This window comes from Pteronotus mesoamericanus, unplaced genomic scaffold (assembly GCF_021234165.1).
Source record: "Pteronotus mesoamericanus isolate MK-2021 breed Mesoamerican mustached bat unplaced genomic scaffold, CSHL_Meso_final contig_25, whole genome shotgun sequence".
Taxonomy (NCBI): domain Eukaryota; kingdom Metazoa; phylum Chordata; class Mammalia; order Chiroptera; family Mormoopidae; genus Pteronotus; species Pteronotus mesoamericanus.
Genome location: NW_026555105.1, coordinates 21,402,661 through 21,425,368, shown reverse-complemented (window position 1 = coordinate 21,425,368; position 22,708 = coordinate 21,402,661). Strand labels below are relative to the sequence as shown.

The window sequence follows — 22,708 nt, the reverse complement described above, 5'->3', positions numbered from 1 at the left end:
TAAATAAATAAGAATAGTATAAGGTGCATCTGCAACATCTCCAAATGTACCAACATCCAAATCATAGGGATGCCAGAGGAGGAGACGAAAAGCAAGAAATTGAAAACCTATTTGAAAAAATAATGAAAGAAAACTTCCCTAATTTAGTTAAGGAAATAGACATAAAAATCCAGGAAGCACAGAGAGTCCCAAACAAGTTGGACCCAAAGAGGAGCACACCCCAAGACACATCATAATTAAAATGCCAAAGTTAAAAGATAAAGAGAGAATCTTAAAAGCAGTAAGAGAAAAGCAGAGAGTTACCTACAAATGAGTTCCCATAAGACTGTCAGCGGATTTCTCAAAAGAAATTTTGCAGGCAAGAAGGGACTGGCAAGTATTCAAAGTGATAAAAAGCAAGGAACTACAACGTAGATTACTCTATCCAGAAAAGCTATCATTTAGGCTAGAAGGGTAGATAAAGTGCTTCCCAGACAATGTAAAGCTACAGGAGTTCATCATCACCAAGCCATTCTTACATGAAATGTTAAAAGAACTTATTTAAGAAAAAGAAGATCACATTAAACATTATAAACATTAAAATGGCAAAAAATTCACAACCATAAACAACTGAATCTAAAAAAACAAACTAAACAAACAACCAGAACAGGAACAGAATCATAGATACGGAGATCATTTGGAGGAGTATCAGCAGGGAGGAGGAAGAGGAAGAATTGGGGAAAAGGTGCAGGGATTAAGAAGCATAATTGGTAGGTACAAAATAGACAGGGGGAGGTTAAGAATAGTATAGGAAATGGAGATGCCAATAAACTTATATGTAAAACCCATGGACATGAGCTAAGTGGGGAGATTGCTGGAGGAAATGGGGGTACTGGGTGAAGGGGTCACAGGAGAAAAAATTGGGACACTGTAATAGCATAATCATAAAATACATTTTTTAAAAAAGAAAGCCAATCTCAAAAGGAGACATACTGCATTATTCCACCATATAACATTTGTAACAACATAATTACAGAGATGAAGAACAGATCAGTGCTTGCCTGGGGTTAAGGTGGAGAGGAGGGTGCAAGGGAAATCACAAAGGGATGGCATGAGGGAGTGTTGTGATGGTCCAGCTTTAATGTGGCATTGGTTACACAAAGTTATACATGAGATAAAAAATGCATCCCTGAAAACCCTTCAATCCTTGGCAAACCAGAACAGTTGGTCACTCTAGCATGGGCCATCTTGCAACCCTTGCAACTCCAGAGAGTTTGGGCTTCACCTAGAAAAAAATTAGGTCCTCTGGTTGCTTAGGAAGAAGAGCTTGTAGTATTCAGAACCAACACAGGTAGGAGGGACCACATGATTTGAGCAAGAATAAGAGTGGCCCAATGTGGCAGACTCAACAGAGCACATGGCTAGACTACATTTCCCAGCAACCCTTTTAGATAGGTGTGGCCATGTGGCTGCATTCTGACCAATGGGATATCGGGGAACAGGCTTTGTCCCTTCTATAGGTGGTGCTCTGTGCCCTGACTCTTCCACAGTGGGCTTTAATTCATGTACTGAAGAATGCAGAGTACAAGGGAACTAAGTCCTGCTATCCCTCAAAGGAGAAGGATTTGCTGATCAGGAGCATGCACTATGAGCGTAACGTCTTTAAGCCATTATACCCATTTTGACCTATTTATAACAGTTTCCAGCAGTTCCTTAACTGATGCCCCTGGTGTGCACGCCTCCTGGGGATGTCATTAGCACCACTGGCCTCGATATTGGGGGAGGTGTCTATATTGGAGGAGGGAGATTGAAACAAAGTGGGATTCCCCCTATAAGCTACAGAGAACCCAAGACCCTCTGAGCATCTTAGGATGACATGGGCCCCGAGTTCTGGATATCAGAACCCTAGAAATATCCAATTCTGAAAGGTCTGGAAGGGCTCTCAGACAACACAAAATTCCAGCTGTGCCATTGAACAAATGGGGAAACTGAGCCCACAGGAGCAGGATGTACTGGAGGTGCCGCCAAGAATCAAGGAATAAGTGAGTGCTCGTTCATTCATTCATTCTGTAACAGGCCACAGCCAGGGCCCCCCAAAGGAGATTTCTAACAGATCCAGAAATTGAGGTGTCCCAGAAAAATATAGGATATTTTCACCTCCCCCACCCCAGGTGGGCTGCCATGAGGGATGGGAGACAGGGAGCAGGGCCCTTGAGAGTCATTTTGCATGTCAATAACAGGCAGAGGGCCATTGAGAGTTACTTTGCATGTCAATAACAGGAGGATAGCTTCATACTTCATATGCAACGATAGTTATTTTGCATATCAGCAAGGCTAACCAGGAAGATTTGCTTACCTTTAACACTGGAGGGGACTGGGAAGCAGCTCCCCCAGTTCCAGCGCTTGCCGAAGGAGCTGGAGATGGGGTCGCAGGGGAGGATTCGCGCAGGGGTTTAAAACCCAGGCGTGGTAGCCCTGGTAGAGGCTTTTTGACCCCGTGGCTTAAAAAGCAGGATGTAACTGGGAAGGGGAGACAAGGCCTGTGGGAAGGACAAAACAACAGACTCTAGGGTACAATGTGGAGACAACATGGAAAGGAAAGGGGAGAAAGGACTCTTGCTAGTGGGCCCTGAGAAGGTGCCCCATGGTTTTGGATTAAGAGCTGGAGATCGCGGCGATGCGGCGGATGGCGCTGGGACAGTGAGAGGCCTGCCTAGCTGAGCCCTGGACTTCCGTTCTCTTTTCTTCTAAAGGACGGTACCTCTGACTGGCCTGACTGGGCAAGCGGGGGAAGGCAGGACTGTGTGTGTTTGTGGGTATTTTAAATGGTGAATGTTTTGAAGGGCTTTTGAGATTCAAGGGTGGCATTTAGCCATTAATCAAAACCTGTATAATTTTTGAGTAAATAGTTCCTTTCTTTTTCACCAAACTCTGCCATTGAGAGCCATAATTTCTAGGTGCGGCAGTGGGGGGTGTTGTTTCGGTAATAACATCTGGGCAAACCCCTCACGGGTCCATTATTCGGTAACAATTCCGCAAACATTTATGAAGCACCTTATACGTCAGGCACAGGGATAAAAGAGAAGATTTCTGCCATGGTAGAACTCACAAAAAGCAAGCTACAGACATGAACGGGCCAGGTGATGCTTGGTACTAGGGAGAATAAGCAGGATAAGGGGACGCAGGGAATGGGTGTTCTATTTTATCTGGAGTCAAGAGGGCCAGTGGACAAAGTAACCTTGTGTGGAGAGGCCCTGAATGTATCTAAGGGAGGATTTTCCAGGCAGTAGAACAGCGAACGCCCTGATAAGAACACAGGACAGATGGAGTCTGAGAAATAGGAGGGCTGAGGAGCTGGAGCAGAGGGAATGGGAGGCGAAGGGGTAAAAGGCCACCGCCCGCAGAAATGGGGACGGGGCGGGGGTGGGGGGGGTGGGCGGGGAGTGGCTGTTGAGTAGCCCTGGCCTGCGCAGGACTCCCAGTGCGCATTGCTCCTCCCCGGCCCTGCTTACCTGGGGGCTGTCCTGTTCTGGACTTGGGAGACTCCAGGACTGAGGGCGGTTGGGTAAAAGCTGACTTTCTAACTTTCTAAAGCTTGACCTTTTAGGATCACCTCATTTCTCCAGACACCTGACTCTCATAAATAAGCTGGGAAATTCCTACATCTGAAGAAATTCATTCATTCATTTAACAAACATGTTGAGCACCAGTGTCTGGCGTGTGCTGGGCTCCAGAGACCCAGATATGACCTCATCTCTGGTCTCAGAGAGTTGACAATTTAGAGGAAAGAACAGACACACCCCTAGTTACCCCCTGGTATGACAAAAACTGTGATAAAGAGGCACTGAGCCTGAACTGAGAATCAGGGAAGGTTTCCTGAATGAGGGCATATCCTGGGCTGAGTCCTGAATGAGGCAATGGAGCAGGGCGAGGAGACGCAGACCGGCACTCCATGGGGAGGCCGCACAGGAAAGGCTCAGGCGCGAGAGGCCGGGAGACGTTTGTGCAATCCTGCGAGAGTTAAGATCTCTGGGATTAAAGGGGTGAGGGGTGGGTAGTGGGAAAGACAGAGGTCAGAGAAGTCAGAACGTGATGGCCTTGTAGGGCACAGTGGTGGGGGCCGTGCTAAGATACCTGGTTGCACATCCCAGCGATTCATGTCCTAGAATCGCTGTACTGCCTGAGCTGGGCACCCCAGTCCAGAGACCTCAGTGGCCCCATCTGTGACATGGAGCCTTTGGGTGGGATGGCTCTGACAATCCACTAAAACCCTTGGGGTGTGTCTGCCACTGTTCACGGAGACCCACAGGACGGCCAGGCCAGAGCTGCCTCACTCTCGGTGTGTTTCCCTCCCCCGACATGTCCTCAAATGTCCTCATTGCTCTGAGGGACCTCCAAGGATGGAGAAAAGGGACTTCAGAAGAAATCAGCATTTACCTTTCTTTTCTTTCAGATCAAACCACATACATAAGAAAAAGGAAGGTTAATTGTTCAGTAAGTTCTTCTGTGTCCCAAGTAGTGGCTAAGAAGGCAGACATTGAACCTAGATAGCCCTCTGACCTGCTGTGTGGCTTTTGGCAGGTCTTTGGGCCTCTCTGAACTTCCCTTTCTCCCCTGTAAAGTGGGCTAATCAGAATAGAACCTCACGAGCTGTTTTGAAGATTATTGTACGTGTAAGGTGCTTAACACAACACCAAGCACATAGGCCTGAAAAAGATAGTTAGCATTATTATTGTTGTTAATTGTTTCTTGTGGGTAAGGCAACAGGGGGCAGGGGTGTGCTGCTTGTTGGGTGGGAGCAAGGGTTTGGCTCTGAAAGGGTTAAAACAGGACCAGCTGCTCCCAGTTTCATAGACAAGGTTGGAGGGAACACAGCCCAGGTCCCCAACCCCGTCACTATAGAATTTATGAGGTGCTGGTTAATTTGGGTCAAAGATTAGGGGCTTCCACCAGGCTGTGCAGGAAAAACTCAAGGTCAGTGGCCAGAAAGGACTTAGGGCTCTTTTGAAAGAGACAGAGCAGAAAGAAGCAGAGCCAGACAGTAGGGCTTAAGGCATATACCCCACCCTGCAGGCATATACCCCGCCCTGCAGGTGGAGAGCAGAGAGATGGGCACCGAGAAAAGGGAAATGGAGCGCCAGAGGCCAGCCAGGTGGAGACAGGGACAGTGAGCACCGGTGAGGAGGAGGGCAATTAGCAAGAGAGAGATTAAGAAGGCTACATTACAGTGGGGTCGAGGCAAGAGGCAGCAGAGGAGGAGGACACGAGACAGAAAAACAGAGGAAGAGACAGAAACTCAGAGGCGGGAGGCGGGTAGCGGGAGGTGGTGAGAAGGGAGAGATGGGGGTCACAGGGCATCTGGGAGTCTGTGTCTGTGTGTGGGCGTGTGGGTGTGTGCCTGCGTTTGACTGACAATAGACACGTGAGTAGGACAATGTAGGGGTGGGAACGACACCAGACCACAGACTGCCGGACCGTCCGGCCACCTGGCCCCCGGCCCCTGGCCGGGCGACCCCGCCCCCGCCCCGCTCCTACTCCGACGGCGCGCGCCGCCCAGGGTGGGTCAACGCACCGCCCCGCCGCCGGCTCCTCCCCGCCGGGGCAGTGTCCCCGCTCTGCCGACGCCCTCACTCGACCTGGCGGCCGGCCCCTGGGCGGACGGCGGGTCCGGAGAGCCTGCAGCAGCCCCCGCGCTCGCCGCGCCGCCGTCGGGTTCCCGCTGGGCTGTTAGGCCTCCCCAGGCGACCCTGCGGACGCCACCTGGGTGCCAGGAGCTCCGCGCACCCGCTGGGTCCAGGCTGCCCAGATGCGGGTGCCACTCTGCCTGTTGCTGCTCGTCGCCCACGCTGCTGACATGCTCCCCCTGAACCGAAGGAAAAAGCAAGGTATGAGGGGCAGCCGGGCAGCGTGGCCCGGCAGGTACAGCAGGGAAGACAGGGGAATGGCCCTTGGGGCATCTGCCCAGTGCCCTTGGGCTATTGCCTCCTCCACAGAGATGTCAGTCCCACTTTACAGATGGGGAGACTGAGGCCCCATGGCACCCATTCATGAGCTGGACCAGGGAGGCTCCTGGCGGAAGGAAGGGTCTGGCAGGGCTCTGTCTCTCTCTCACTGTCCCCACTCCTTATACCAGCATCGCTGCTGGGAACAAGGAAAGTGGCTGTGCGCAAAGACAGCGAGTCTCAGGTGCTGCGCTGGAGGGCATTGGGACGAGGGGACAGAGTTAATGGCTTAGAAACTATCCTAAACATCCATGATAAGCCAGGAGGTGGCATAAGATCGTGGGCTGGGCATGTTCCCCAGTCTCATCACCTACCCTGACTCACTGTTATTTCTGCCTCATCAGTGATCTTTAGGGGGCTGCCCTTGGGGGGAGGGGGGAGCTGCATGAATTCAGGGAAACCTGAGACCTGAGCGTGAGCCTGTTTATTCTGGGAGTGACCCGGCAGAAGTCTCGTTCCTCCAAGGGCCTCCATTTGTTTTCATCTTGACCTTCTAGGGCCACTAGAAAGTTGAACCAAGGTTCAGACTATGAATGTACCTAAGGCACAAAACCAGGGGCCCTTGCACCCTTACCTCAGGGTCCTATGCCCCTGCCCCTTACTGTGAGAGTCAGGACATCCCCAGGAGGTGGGCTCGAGGCTATCCCTACAGAACCGGGTGGGCAGAGCCCATGGGCCGGGGAGGACGGGCAAGTTTGCGCCTGAGCCAGCAGCCCTTCAACCTCTGGGTGCCAATCTGAGAATCAGCAGTCGAATGCCAGCCGCTGCGCCAAGGGTTTTCCATGCACTAAGGGGACCCCCATTACATATATAGCAATCATCCTGTTTTATAAAGCTGGGTGCCAAGTCTCAGACAGGTTAAGTAACATTGCTAAGCTGTCCAGCAGGTGAATGGAAAACCGGTGTCTTCTTTCTTCCCAGCTCTGGCATTAGGTCGGAGCAAGACTACATGGGAATGAGAACAAGAATCTGCCCTTTGGGGTCTTCTAGTCCATTTAAGTGAACAGCCCTACATATGAACACAGTCACTCCTAGAGTGGGGCAGGAAGCAGACAGCGGCTGTGGGAGAGCTGCGAGGCGGGGTGGGCTGGGGCTTGGAACCTGTGGCCCGAGGACTCTAGCCCCTGTTGCAACTGGACGCAAGGACCCTGGGAGTGGAGAGGTGGGTGGGCTTCTAGTGAAGGGAGGAGGTAGGGACCTCCTAGGGCACTCCTGTGTGAATGGCCCTGATATAGTGCTTAAGTGTATGGGCTGTGGAGTCAGCTTGCCTGGGTTCAAATCCTGGCTTCCCCAGTTACTAGCTGGGTGACCTTGGAGAAGTCACTTTGCCTTTCTGAGCTTTGGTTTACCCTTCTGAGGACCTTTAGAAGATCTCTAAAATCTTTATCGGCTCTAGAAAAGACAAAAAAAAAAAAAGCTCATTGATTCCTCTATAATATAGGAATAATAATCTTAGGTATGCAACTCACAGGGCAGATGGGGATAGACTGAATGAGTTAATGGGTTTGTCAAGTGAGTAGCCAAGTGCACAGGCTCCTAATATTAGTCATTCTCATTTCCTGTCCATTGTGTTCTTGTCTACTCACAACAGCCTAGCACAGGGAGGGGGAGGTACTTATTTTCTGCAGGAGGAAACTGAGTCTCAGAGCGAAACTGATTGTCCAAGGTTGCACAGCAGGTAAGTAGCAAAGCAGGCTGGAATCCCAATCTGTCTGACAAGGACAGAGGTGTCTCCTGAGCTGTGCTAGTCTTCCCTTCTCAGAGCTTCAGTTTTCCCATCTGAAGAGGAGCTGGTTTAGAAGCTGTTTAAGATACACAGAAGAAGAAGAAAAAGTTCCAATTGCGCCCCCCATTCCCAGATGCTTAGTGAGGAAGTCGAGCACGGCTGCTCCTGACACTGCCCCAGTTTGGTGAGGGGGTCCTCAGCACCCCTCCCTGTGGTAGCTGATCTCTTGCGTCTGGGACACACACACGCCCAGCCCAGCATCTTCAGAGAGAGGCTGTGGCTCCACTCCTCTCCTGGTGCAAAGGAGATAGCCTTGGATTTCAGTCCCACCCCCAACCCCTTTGTGCTGGGTGACTTTGGGTGAGTGGACTTTCCCTCTTCCCACCCACAGCCTTGGCTTCCCAATCAGCACTGGAGTGGGGGGTGGGGTGGGTAGAAAACCTCGTCCTATAGCATATTCTGCAATTTAGTCATAGGAACCCTGGTTTGGGAAAGGCTGGGTTCAGGTTTCTTGACTGCAGACTTACCAGAGCATTCATAGTGACGAGGTGAGGATAGAGAGCGGGACCTTTCCCAAACTAATAACACCTCAGAGAATATTTTTTCATAAGACAGCTGCTTGGAAAATTCCTGCCCTCTGGAGTCTTCTAGTCCATTTAAGTGAATGGCCCTACATACGGACACAATCACTCCAAGGTCTTACCAGCTTTGACGTTCTGATCGAACGTTGGCAGGGAAAGGTGTCCTGAAGGCACCAGGGTATTGGCAGGGCCCTCATTCGATGTTCATTCATTCATTCGCATGTTCATTCAGCAAATGTTACAGGGCGGTTTCTATGCCAGGCTCTGCGTTTGGAACCTTGAGGACACCCAGGCGAACCGACCTGGGCCTGCCCTGGAGCTGCCAGTGTGAAGGGGTGCTGCTCCCCTGCCCTTCCCCGGCCTCCCCTCCACGCCCAGCCCTCAGCCCCAGCCCTCAGCCTTCTCTGCAAGGTCAGGAGGCCCAGCAGCCGCCCAGTCTGAGCCATCGCCCTCGGGCCCTGGCTCCCACAGACCCACGCTTCCTGGGGCTCCAGCGTCACTGTTTCTTGATGAAACCCAATTTTTCTGTTTCTAAGACAAGAAAGAATGAAAGGAAAGCCTTGAGAAAGGTTCTTGGATCTGAAGTGTCTATTACAAAACAACATTTTGATTAATTAAATATAAATGAATCAGAACCAGATGGGGACATTTCTCTTAAAACATGCCGGGATGTCCTGGCTGAGGCGCTAGGACAGACTGAGGGGGCTCTGAGCAGCAGTCCCCTCCCCGATAGAGATTCACTAGGCAATGAGGGGGAGACAGGCCATGGCTGGCTTCCCTGTCATCCCAGGCCTGCTGGGGAGGGAGCTTGGTGGAAGCGCGAGCCCCTCACATTCTTTTGGTGCTTTTAGAACTTTCTAGACCTGAGGCAGTGAGTGGCAGGAGGAGCTCTGTAATTCAGACAGCCCTGGGTTCAAATTCTGAGCCTTCTCCTGCCCTAATGTGACATGTGACATCTTGGGCGGGCCAAGTGCCTTCTCTGATCCAGGGCTTCACGTCTGAAATGGGAACCTACCTCTTTACTAGTGGAGAAGACTCAGCACAGTCCCAGGGGGTAGGTGCCCAAAGGTATACAATCCAGTAGGTGCTTTATAAGAAATCAGCCGTTTCCCCTCCCATTTTCCAGCAGAGTGGAATGTTCCCAGGACTGGGCAGAGGGGAGACTCACGTGCGTTGGATCTCACTTCTGTCCCCTCCCCTCTCAGAGCCTCTTTCCTTTATTTGTAGTAGGCCACTCCAAAGCCTGTTAGGTGGACTGAATATAATAATTCTGTGTAAACAGCAAAGTCCTGTGCAGAGAGCCAGGCAGGCAGCACTGTACCCTGTGCACAGACAAAGCTGAGACCAGGCAAGCAGGTGCCCGAGGCAGTGGCAGTGATGGGGACGACTAGATTTGTTGTCTCCAGATCGAGGCCAGGGCTGGGCCCAGGTCAAGGTGCGTCCCTGTACAGGCTGGCATCCGGGTGAAACCAGCGGGAGATGCACATCAGGGCCAGTGCTGGGAGGGGAAACGGGACTCCCAAGGGGCAGAACGAGGGGTGGCGCGTGCACGGGGAGCGCTCGGGGAACTGCGCTGAGCACCGGGAGGAGGCTGTCCTGGGCGAGTCCCTCTGCCCCTCCGGGCATGCTTTTCTTCATAAAATAGAGGCTGGTGGAGAAAAGGGAAGCAGGATCCTTGGTGCAAATAGGGGATCAGTAAACCAAGCTCTGCTCACTGGCCCTCTCCCTCTGCAGCCCGTTCAAAGGAGATGCTGTTTTCATTTCACATGGCTCCCACCCCCCAGGGGAACCCACTTCCCTCTCCCATGGATGGAAACCCTCACTCACCCTCTAGAGGAGACCCTTGAGGCCCCTTAGCAGAGGCTGGCCATGTGTGGGAGCTCTGCATGTGGGCTGTGCGTCCTCAGTGTGGCTCTGCCTTGTGTTACACCCGTCTTTCAGAAAAGGGAGCTGAAGCTCAGAAAGGGGCAGTGATCTATCTAGAAAGTTCCAACAGCTGAGCTGGGATGCAAACCCAGAGTTTTGGAGGCTCTGAAGCCTGTGCATAGAAACAGAAGTGAATCCTGCTGGAGGCTTGCCAAGGGCTGCAACTGAAAGGCATCTGAGAGGAGCCCCATCAGAGGGGTAGGATTTTGCCAGGCAGAGGTGGCAGCAGAATAAAGGCTGGGGACTCTGGCAAGGGGAGGGGAGGCTGTGTCTAAGTGGGGAGGGTCCAAGGAGCTGTGTAGCCAGAGAAAGTGAAGGTCAGATTGCAGCCAGGGCCAGAGTCGGTCATGGAGAGTCTCGGATGACACTCGCCTACCACCGTAGTCACAAAGAAATATTTATTGAGCCCTTCCTCTGGGCCAGCCCCTGGACCAGGTGTTGACAAGGGCAGCAGAGATGCACGCTACTGTCTCTGCTGTCAGAGGGCCCAGCATCTCCTTGAGCTAAAGAACAGATCCACTGGAAAGAATGACAGAGACAGGACCCCGCCACTCCACCCAGCCTTGAGGGGCAGGTTCATGGTGACCCCAGTCTCAGCTGAGGAATGTGAGACTGAAAGACGGGACACTGCCTGCCTTCGACGTCCCATGGATAAGGTGACCTTATTCATTTTGTTCCCCTCCCTCTTGTCTATCAGTCCACTGTTTATTCATCCATCTTTCCATCCTTCCATTTAGTGAAAAAACTGAAGCTCACATTAATTCAAAGTTTTTCAAACTGTGGTTTGCAACTCATCAGCAAACCAGGCACATAAATTTAGTAAAGCGCAGCTAGCATTTTTAATGAAGTGGAGTGGAACGGAACGAAACAGAACAGAGTGGAAAAGAATAGAATAAAATAGAGTAGGGTCAGCAGGCATGTTTTAAAGAGCCAGATACTCAATATTGTAGGCTTTACAGCCCCATGTGATCTGTCGCATTCTCTTCTTTGTTGTTTTGTTGTCTTTCTTACAATGCTTTAAAAATAGTAAACTATTCTTAGCTCACAGGCCATACAAAAACCGGCTGAATGCCACATTTGGCTCATGATCTGTAGTTTGCCCACCTCCATTTTAGAAAATATCAGAGGGTGTTGCAAGTGTTACAATAAATTATCATCCTGAGAATGTGTTTGAGTTCTCGTATACATGGGAATGTGTGCGCTGTGTGAACTGATATAAAAATGTTAATTCTCACCATTGTCAAAAAGCATGGACCAGCTGAGGCCGTGCAGTTCTTATGACATCTCTAGGGAGATCCTGATACTGCAGATGGGTGACTAAGGCCCAGTGGGTCACACAGCTATAGGCACGTGAGCCCAGGGAGTCTGGCTCTGGAGCTCCAAACGTGACGCTGAATTTCCTTCATAAGCAGTAACTGCCCCTGACCCATTTGCAGGTCCTTAGTTCGTATGTTTGTTTCTAATGGCCCTGAATCTGGCAGCCATGTCCTTCCCGAGGTTTGTGTGGATTTTAGCCTTGGAAGGTGGAATGATCGATCCATCAGGGCCCTAAGCGTCCTTCTGCGTCAGACGTCACTGAGCAGCAGGGAGCACCAGCCGCGTGGACCCCTTTCACACCGATCCTCACACTAGCCCTGCCGGGGGGGGGGGGGGGTATGGCGTTCCCTCTTCCCTTACAGAAGAGGAAGGCTGGTGCAGAGAGGGGAACTGGCTTGTGCAAGGGCACATGTGAGTGTGACCTGGGTCTGCCTGATTCCAGAACCATGGGAGCACATCCTGCCTTCTCCAGAAAACCCATGTAACACTGCCATTCACCACCCTCTCATGTATACACAACCCTTTACAGTTAGCAGAGCAGTTCAACTTTCATTTTCTCTGGATTTCTGGAGAAGGTTCCGAATCATGGAATGTTAGGGCTGAAAAGGCCAGTTGTGGCCTTTAAGGCCAACACTTGTAAAAAGGGAAACTCAAGCAGGGAAGCTGCTCAGCCAAGGCCCCCAAGCTGGGGTGGAAGTGAGCGGTCAGCAGACCGGGGTGGGGACAGCCTTCGCTAGGTAGAGGAAGGCAGCTTGTCCCACAACTGGGACGTCTGATGTGGAGCTTCCCAAAGCCTCAGTTTCCCTCTGTGTGGCTCCATCTGCTTTGCCTTTTTCCCAGGTGTAAGGATAAATATCAGATGAGGGGGTGGGGCCGAGGGGCCGTTCACAGCTTAAAGCATGTCACAAGAGCTTCTTAACCACCAGAGGCCATTCTGGGACCAGGAGCCTTGTAAGAGCCTCTAGGTTTACCTGAGTGCCACGTGGAGTCTGTGGCTTGAAAGAGACCTGGCAGAGGTCTGGGCCAGACACAGGGCCACCATGGCCTCAGAGTGTCGGGCTGTGGACGTTGTCCGGGCACAGAATGGCCCTGGGCTCACTGGGCACCCAGAAGCACGCTCCTCACCTATAGATTTGCACCCATATGTTTCTTAAAACATTTTTTTTTCTTTCAAAATACTTAATTTTCAATGACATCAAAGGGTTAGAAAATTCTCTTTTGGATTTGGTTTTATGGTTGAACATTTACTCTATGCTGGATGTTATTTGTATGGCTTTTTTCAACAATGTCGGTTACTGTTCTAAGTACTTTATATATATGAACTGATTAAATTCTCCTAATAAATCTATGAGGCAGGTACTGTTATCTCTATTTTACAGGTGACAAAACTGAGGATCAGAGAGGTTAAGTAACTTGCCCAAGATCACACAGCCAAGGTTCAAATCCTGTCTGGTCCCAGTCCCCAATCTCTAGGTACTGAGCTCAGTTGACTCCCAGCCTTATTTAATCCTCACAGCAACCTATAAGAGGACTGATATTATCCCCACCTCATAGAGGAGGAAACTGTATTACACGAGAGGAGCATTAGTTGAAGAGTATGAAATTGCCATTTTTGTTAGTAGAAAACAGCCACATATTAGCAGTTTCATGTGGTTGAGTCTAACAGCTTGGCCAGTAAATTTGGCAAAGCAGGATTTAAACCTAGATAATTGATTCCAAAGCTTGGGTGCATGGCCACCCTGCCAGGCCATCTCCCACTCGCTCCACACAATAGCCCATGAGTCCGTTTGATCTTTTTATTCTGCAGAGGAAGCCCACCAAGCTCAGAGAGAGCAATCAACTGGTCAAGGGCACACAGCCAGAATGGGGAGAGGTTAGGATGTGCCCCCAGGTCTCCAAGGTCGGAGCCTCCTTTCTTAACCCTGTGACATAGTCAGTGCCATCTAGAACACACACGCCCTTGGCTCTACCCTTGGGGATTCTTCCAGGTCGCACAGGGAATGGTCTGATTCCCAGGGATGGGTGAAGCTAACGCCTCTCGGGCACTGCTGCCTCAGGCCGGACCACCATCGCCTGCTATGGGATGATTTCTTGTAGTACTGCCACATGATTCATAGGGCCTGCTCTGTGGCCCGTGGTGGGGGCTCCACTGTGCCATTGTGGGAGGGGGCTCTGTTTCACCAGCTCAAAAAAAAAAGGCATTCCCAGGCCTGGGGGACCCAGGCCACGTGGGGAAACCACTCCCTTTCGCCAGAAGCCTCCACTTTCCCTGAATCCTGACTGCGGTGCCCACATCTGCGTGGGTGGAGACACACAGAGAAGGAATGTCACAACTGCCTTTCTGGAGCCCACTCTGGGTTGGCAAAGTGGCACAGCTCTCTCTAGCAAGTCCCAGAGGAGCAGTGGAGGCCAGCAGGCTGTCACGAAGGCCACAGGCTCTGCCGCTCACTACCTGAGTGGCGTGGGCAGGTCATCTCCCTTCTCTGTTCCTCTGTTGGCTAGTTTGAAAAATAGGGCATAAAACGCACTCCTTGCCCATACAGAGTGCTCAGTTAGGGACTGTAAAGTGTCCAGTGCGAGGCATGGCGGGTGGGTTTTGGGCTTGACAGGCCTGGGCTCAGCTCCCAGCTCTGCTACTGCTGGGCTTTTCCTCCTGAGTCTCAGTGTCCCTGTCGGTACAATGGAAACAATAATAGCATCTACGTCACGGTTGTCTCAAAGATCGAGAAGATTATGCAAGTAACCCACCTGGGAGACAGTAGGTGCTCAGTAAATGGTGGTAACAGTCATGATTCATGGGAGCTTGGCTCTTTCTGGTGTTCAGAATGTTCCAGGCGGATGTCAGACATACCGCTGCCTCCACGTGAGAGTCCTCGGCAGACCAAACTCATCACAGAAAGGTTACTTTGAGGAGCCCAGATTGAGAGGAAAGCGTGGTCCTAAGAGCTATGTGTCTATGGCTCAGTGACTCACCCTCTCTGAGTTTCTGTTCACTCCTCTATGAAATCGGACCTCAGAGGACAGCAGTGAGGATGGAAGAGTGTGCATGTGCGTGTGTGGTGCTGGCACATTATAAATGTATAAATGATGTGATGGCTATTTGTGGATGACGCCATGGCGGGGCCTGTCGGCCTACCCCCTGCCCACAGCAGGCTGGAAAAACCCAGTCAGATGCTGCTTTTCAGACATGGTTTTCTTCCTCCTCCCTTCTTGCCCCCCTCCTGGCAGGCATTTGAGTCAATCAGACTCCTTAATTCATAGCACATTATCGACATCAGTCATGCAAGACCTTGCTTTTGTTTTGTATTTTACTTTTATTTTTAAAATTTCTACAAATTGCCAAACTCCCATTTTACTCTTAAAATGTATTTCATTTATCTTTAAAGTTATTTTTAATTTTAATGTAATGTATTTAAATTCACAAGTTTTATTTTATTCTTATATTTTATTTTTGTTTATAATTTTATCATGTGATTTAGTTTTAAAATGCTATTTTATTAAAAAATTTTTTTAATTAATTTAGGCCTGGCTGGTGTGGCTTAGTGGATTGAGTGCCAGCCTGCAAACCAAAGGGTCACTGGTTCGATTCCCAGTTAGGGCACCATGCCTGGGTTGTGGGCCAGGTCTCCATTTGGGGGCACATGAGAGACAACCACACATTGATGTTTCTCTCCCTCTCTTTCTCCCTCTCTTCCCCTCTCTAAAAATAAATAAATAAAATCTTTTTTAAAAATATAAATAAATAAAAATTTAAATTATTTTGTTCAATTTTTCTTTCTCTTATTTTAAGTTTTTATTTGACTTTTTAGTTTTTTTATTTTTTTAATTATTTTGTATTTTTATTTTGCCCAACTTTTTATTGGGTTTCCTAGATTTTTCTTTTTTTTTTTTTGTTTTTTTTTTTTTTTTTTTTTTTTGGGGGGGGGTTTTTTTTTTTGGGGGGGTTTGGGGGGGGGGGGGTTGGTTTTTTTTTCTTGTCAATTTATAGGACTTCCTTATATTGCCTACTTTAATATCCCTTGTTGATTTTGGCATGGAAGATATCTTTGTTCAGTCTGACACTTAACTATTAACTTCGTACATTCTCTGGAGAATAGAAATCATTTATGATACTGTTTATGTGGTCAAAGATCTTGAAGGAGGAGGGCTTCCTTCTGCCTTATGGTCTGGCCTTTTTGATTTTACAAAAAGTCCTATATGAAGGTCTCATAAGAAGGGCATGAGCCCTAATTCTCTCTCCTGAACCAAGCCACCTTCCCATGAGCAATTCTTCCTTGACAAGTGTAGATAGTCCTGATGCGGCAGCCTAGGGCCCTTCCCGCAGACACTACTGGAACTCCCGAGGGCAGGTGACGCTTCTCCATTCACTTTCATTCCTGAGTGCCCTGAGTCACTGCACAGCAGTGAGCACACCTCTGCTGAACACTTGCCATCAGCCGGACCCTGTCCTCAGGGGCCCCAGCCTGGTGGAGGAGGCAGTCCCAACAGAGCGAGTCCGGATGTGAGAGGAGATGTGAGCTGGAGCCCCAGCCCTTGGGGACAGGCGAAGTTGGCTTGAAGCTTCCCCAGAGCTGAGCGCCCCCCTGCCAACAGCAAACATTTTGCCAGGGCTACCTTAGCGGAACGGCTTTGCTTTGTGGATCATCTTATCCTCTTGCATCAGCGGTCCCCTCCCCACAAGAAAAAGCAAGCAGACACTCGAGGCATTCGCGCATAAAGCAGAATTTATTGAAGGTCTGGCGGAGGGGCAGGGCGCTGCTAGGGCTCATCCCACAGTGCAGATGTGTTGGATGGAAAATGATGGAATTGTTCTTACAGCCCTCTCTCCTCCTGTCCTGAGTAACTCCTGCTTCTGTCTGTCCCCACAAACCACACAGGACCCCTCTCTGGCGGGCCTTGGGCCCTGAGAGGTGTATGGCTTTCAATGGCATTTCTCTGCTTTTGGGGAGACGCTGGGCAGGAATCAGCAGGGACGGGCGGACAGTTTGCCAGGGAGGCATGGCCCCCAGCAATTAGGAGCTGGGGCTCTGGTTTGCCTGCCACCGGAGTCCTGGCTATGAGTTCTCACGTCAGCCACATCATCTCTCTGAGCCTCAGTTCTCTCATCCATGAGACTAGGGGTAGGTGTAGCCCCCAGGTTTGTACGGCTGTGGTGGACATGAAATGATTTCACCAAGGACCCAAGTAGCATAGGGTCCTGCGTGTGGCAGACGCTTCACCAGCATCAGCCTGGCTCTGCCCGTTTGCAGCCCTGGCCCCTCTGAGGAGCTGCCAGAATTCAGAGACCCAGGCGTGTGTCCGGCCCGTCTTAGTTCCAGCCCTCCATCTTGGTTTTACCTGGGCGAGAAGGATGTGGCTCCCCTTCCGCAGAGGAGGCCCACTGACACTACTACCCTCCACATCTCTGCGGAACAGGGCTGATCGTGAGCCTCGTCTGTGTGCGGAAGGGGTAACAATAGGAGATGTGTCACCTGGAACAGCAAGGCCCCAGCCGTCCTCAACCCCAGACAGACAGGCTCAGCAGCAGGTACAGCGGGCCTAGCCTCCCCAGTCAAGGCCAAGGAGCCAGGCCGCGCACAGGACTGGAGGGGAAGGACCAAGGGCACCCATGCAGAGACCAGGGCACCAGCTCTGGCCACCAGGGACCTATTGTGTGTCTCTAAACAAGTGCTGCCCCTTCTCTGAGCCTCAGGGTAACATCTCTAAAAAGGCGTTACTACAGATTTTAAACTTTAACAGATATTGCACAAATTCCTTTCTCAAAAGTTTGCCTACCTGGTAGGTCACAAGTAATAATTCATTCTTGTTTTAATCATCATTTTGAAAATTATTATTCTGGTGGGAAAGCTCTTCATGTGGTCACTGGCCTGTTTGTCTTTCTTCTTTGAATTATTATCTTTGCCCATTTTCTCACTTTGGATTGTTCTGGTTTTCTTATTAATTTCTAGGAGCTCTTTGTATATTAAAGATGGTAATCCTTGGCCTACTTTGTATGTAACTGGCTTGATGATTGGATTGAACATATAACAGAAGATTACAGATATGACTTGTGTACTTTTTTTCTCTAATTCTTCATTGTGTTTTCTTTACTCCTGAATAAGTTTGGACAGATCTCAGAGCTTTCTGGTACTAAAAAGCCCAGTCAAGTGCTACATTCTAAAAACATATGTCCAGTTCAACGCTCTCTCTCCTCTCCCCACCGACTTGGCTCCTGACTCCACTTATCTGCTCTGTGGAAAGATGGGCCACACTCCCTCCCTCCCCCTTCCCTTTGTGTTGGGAGCAGAAGAAAAGATGGAGCAGGGACAGCTGTCTTACTTCTCCAGTACGACTGTGACCTCACAACTCCGAGCACAGAGAACACTCGGGGCCCCACTACCACAGGGCAGCAGGTCAGGTCTAAACGGCCCTCGGCCTCCCCCCATGCCCTCCGCATGTGGCAGGTGCCCTAACGGTGGCACAGGTGTGATTTACGGGGCAAGAGCACAGGCTTGACTTCTGATCCTCCGAGCTCCCTCACTGTGGTCCCTCTACCCCGCAGCCTTTTGCCCCTTTGGGTGGGGGACCTGCAGCTCCATTCAAGCTCAACTGCCTCCTTTAGTGTCCACTTGACCGAGACAGAGAATTGGCCGGTGCACGTTTCCCTAGGACTGCCCCGCCCCGCCCCTCTGCATCTCTCGTTTATTCTCCCGTCTCCCAGTAGACAGGGCCAGGGGCAGCAAGCGTGTGTCCCATCAGGAGATGAAACGCCCATCTCCATGGCTGTCAGGTTCCCTCCAAACTGTGAGTGATCCTCTTGCCACCCAGCCTGGGTTTAGGCAGGTAGGGAAGTCCTCTGCTCTGCTCCAGCCCCTGGGGGTGGGCGCAGTCCTTGGGTTTTCTTCAGACATCTGTTTGCATGGGCTGGGGAGGCATTGGAGGGCACAGAGACCATTGGCCCCAATCACTGAGTCCTAGAGGGGGTATCTGGCCCCGGGTCCATACTCATGTGTCAGCTCTCTTCAGAAAACATGGTGGCGGAGGCGGGGCGTAGGGAGAACACAGATTCTGTTTCCACCCTTAGTCAAAAGTTTTGGAGCAGCAAGGTAAGTCCCGTTCATTCATTCAGTCCACAGACTTCTACAGAACACCCAGTGTGGCCTGGCGCTGTGCATGGTGCAAGGGAAATCTGCCTTCGTGGTCTAGTATTATTCTGTGCATCTTTCTAAAATGTTTCTACAGCTCTGGGATTTGTCTTTGAGCTTTGTTTAATGAATAAAAACAATGAAGAGAGGTTTTTCTGTTTATATTTTGTTTTCAATTAAATTCCTAGAGTCTAGAAAAAGGCCTGGTACATTGTAGGCATTCAAGAAATACCTGTCAGATGGATGGACAGATGGATGGGTGGATAGATGGATGGATAGATGGATGAATTGGACCCTTACAAATACTGTGTTTAACTATCCATTTGACAGACAGCAAAATTGAAGCCCAGAGATAGGAGAGAGACTTGCTGAGGACTCACAGAACTGGAATGAGTTTGCATCTGGCTCTTTCCCTTCCACTAGGATTTAAGAGGGGGAGGATCCTGTGGGGAGAGGCCAGGCCCAGGGAAGGGTCCCTGAAGATGCACGCTTGCCCTGTGTACGGTGTGGCTGGAGGCCCAAACTGGATCCTCAACTCTGTCACCCTAAGAACCTCCAGGTCCCTTGGGTGCTGACTGAGAGGGATGAGGGCTGGATTCAGGCCTGCCTCAGCCAGCCCTGACTTTTAGACCCAGCCCCCTTTCCTGATGCTAACTGGCAGTACGACCCCAGGTATTCCCTGCACTGGGAGTTGATCCTATACTGACAGCTTCCTTAGGGCTTAATTTTATGAGGTGAGGGGAGTGTTTGTGTTGGACGTGTTTTGAGGGCTAGGTGCTCTCCGATACATAATAATAACAGCCCCTTGCTAAGACTACCTGGCTTTAAATCCCAGTTTGCCACTTGCCAGCGGTGGGATCCTGGCCAACTTGCTTACGTTCTCTGTGCCTTAACTTCCTTGTCTGTAAGTGGAGATAGTAATACTTTAGAGGGTTTTTGTAACCGAGTCTGGCCACGCTGCTCACGGTCGCCCCGCAGCTGTGCACCTGCCATCTGCCGAACCTTGTCCTAAGCATGTCGCACACACCAACTTATTGAATCTTCACAGCAGTACGTGAGGACAGTTATCCCCATTTTACAGATGGGGAAACTGCGGCTCAGAAAGGTTAGATTGGAATTTAAACCCAGGCTGTCTGATTCCAGAGCCAGTGCTCCGAAGTGCTCCGCAGCGCTCCACCACCTCTCCTCTTGCCATCGGCACAGGGGGACTTTGGGACTTGAAGGGTGCTTAGAGGTTCTCCAGGCCCCCAGAGGCTGCCTCCAGAAGTGGGCAGAGGGAACCAAGAGGACAAGGCTTGAGATCCTCACCTCGCCCCCAGCCAGGCCTCAGCTCTTACCTGCCATGTTAATCGAGCACCCATATCCCATCTGGTCTTGGGAAAAACAAAGCTTCCTTGGCAAAAAAAAAATAGCCTGATAGCCCTTTATCAAGACCAAGTCATTGTCCTTCTGTTGGGGAAACTGAGGCATGGGGCGATGAAGTACTCTGCCAAGGTCACACAATGAGCCTAAGTCCAAGCCAAGACAGGAAGCATGGCCCGAGGACTTCAACGTGACTGAGTAGAGGAGGTTTGTAGAGCAGACTGCAAATCCTGGTTACTTTCTCAGATTAATCTTCAGAATCATGGGTTTTTTGGTTCTTCTTAGAAAGTTCCCCCACCTTCCCTGAAATCCTGGCACTCACACCCTCCCCAGGGCCCTGTTTTGGATCATGGCCATCGCCCCTGTCCCCCAGGTGTAGCACTGGGTCTCCAGATTGGCTGGATGTGTCCCTTGCTGGTCTAAACTGCTACAGATGTCCTCCCACTCAGCGTGTTCACAGCCTCCCAAAGAGCCACAAGAGACCATGAAACCCTAACAAGGACTTAGAACCTCCCCGGGGAGGGAAGGGATTAGCAGCCAGCGTGTATTGCCCCCCTGTCTTGCCAGGCACTTGGTACACAGCTCTCAGGGCACTCTACAGTGACCAAGAGAAGCCCAGAGGATCAGAGGGGCAGGAGACCTACCCAAGGTCAGACAGCCAGGCCATCCTGCCCCACTGTGGACAGACCCAGAGCTGGAAGGAGGAAGAAACTGTCCAAGTCCATTCTGTAACACACAAGTCCTCGCTGAGCACCTACTGTGTGCTAGACATTTACTTACTCCACCAGGTACTGAGACCACAGCCATGAGCAAACAGAAACAGGCCTGCCTCTGGGAGATTCCATTTCTGGGGGTGGGGTAGGTAGTGAGATCTCTTGAGCACCTACTATGTGCCAGGCACTATTTTGAGAATACTGCATTTGATCCTGAAAATAGACCTATAAGTTAGGTACAGAGGAAGAAACTGAGGCACAAAGTATTTCAAGGCCACAAACAGTGAACTTATCCCTATAACATGAAATTAAAAGGAACTGTCCTCTTAATATTTAAAAAAATTTTTTTTTCTTTTATCGATTCCAGAGAAAGGGGAAGGAGGGAAGAAAGGGAGGGAGAGAAACATTGATCGTTTGCCTCTTGGCATGCGCCCCGACTGGGGACCAAAGCTGCAACACAGGCAAGTGCCCTGACCAGGAATCGAACCCATGACTTTTCATTTTGTGGGACAATGGCCAACCAACTGAGCCACACCAGTCAGGACCCCTCAATATTTTTACAGAAAGAATGGCAACAGCACATACCCCACAATTTCATGACAATTTCACATGTAGGACAATTGCAAGGCAATGTCTTACACAATTGCCCATACTTGAAAACCTTATAACAATTTCACGCACAAGGCAGTTTTGTGACCGTTCCAAGACAGACTGCCTTTTTGGTAGTTTCAGACTCAGGGCAGCTTTGTGAAAATTCTATGTTCACGGATAACAAGGGCCAAGCTCTGGGGAGATGGGTCCTGGAGAAGCCCCCTGGCGGGTGTGACTGCCTTCCCCTGGTCCCAGCCTCAGCCAGCTGCTCCTGCCCCAGGGTTAGCCCGCCCAGTGACGAGAGATCCAGTAACAATCCTTAAACAAAAACAAAAACAAAACAAAACTATGATATTCTGATCACTGGTGGCCTTCCCGGGCTGCTCAGGGCCCCCACCGGCAACACAGATGTGACTGCTCTTAATGACTGGCTAATGGAGGGCAGAACGCATCTTGTGGGTCCAAGATGGGGCAACGTGGAAGCAGAGGTTTGGTGTGGGGAGGTGGAGGGATACCTGCTATGGACAATGAACAGCACCCCACCCCCCACCAAGACACACACCCCGCCAGCAGCCGGGCCAGGCCAGGGCAGCCCTGGGCAAGGCCTTTCCTGAGCTTCAACCCTGGGCCCTAGAATCCTTTGGATGTGGGTCTCATCAGTCAGCACACGTCCACCATTGTCCAGCGGCACCCGCCCCACACACTTAGGCACACAGGAACCCAAGCCCTGCCCTCCCTGCCGTGCTGAGTTTGCGCATATTACCCCTACCTCTCATAGTCATCATGCGGCCAGGGCAGGGTGCTGGGACTCAGTAGAGTTTGGGGACCCTGTCTGACTCTGCCCCTTACAGTTGTTGGCCTTTGAACCTTAATTTCTTCACCTCCTTGCTTCTTGAAATGGAGCCTGGGGACCAGCACCTTCCGTGTCCCTGCGGGAGCTTTGTAGCAAAGCAAAATCTCGCCCCTCCCCACCGCCCCACACACACGCCTTTACCATCAAGGCTTACGTTTGAACCCAGGATCCCTAGGCACCCTGTGCACACTACCATTGAGGAAGCTCCCCTGCCCTCACAGGGTGGTCTGGAAGGTCGCAAGGGTTCATATGCACATGACACCGGGCACACGCCATAAGCGTTAACCCAACAGTATATCCTGAGGGGTGGCCGGCACCTCTGCTTTCACCAGCAGCCCCAGGTGATTCTGACCTGGGTTTAAATGTGAGGTTCGCTGCTGACTGGGAAACAACAGATGAAGGCGTGGACCTGGCCCTGCCGCCACTTCCCGTTGCCCCAGCCCAGGAAAGGCAGTGTCTGAACGGATTCCACGCGGATGTCGGATGTCGGCAGCGACTGCGGTGGGGCGGGCGCTCCCCATCTGCCCGATCCCA

The 22,708-nt window shown here is 50.8% G+C and overlaps 1 protein-coding gene across 1 annotated transcript in view; it reads left to right on the top strand.

The window, feature by feature from the left end:
• The first annotated feature begins 5,785 nt into the window (after nucleotides 1-5,785).
• The window catches only part of RSPO4 (R-spondin 4), a 33,683-nt gene continuing 16,760 nt past the window's right edge, over nucleotides 5,786-22,708 (top strand). The window contains exon 1 of the mRNA XM_054573464.1: nucleotides 5,786-5,864. Coding sequence (XP_054429439.1) covers nucleotides 5,786-5,864 — 79 coding nt within the window. The remainder of the gene's footprint in view (nucleotides 5,865-22,708) is intronic.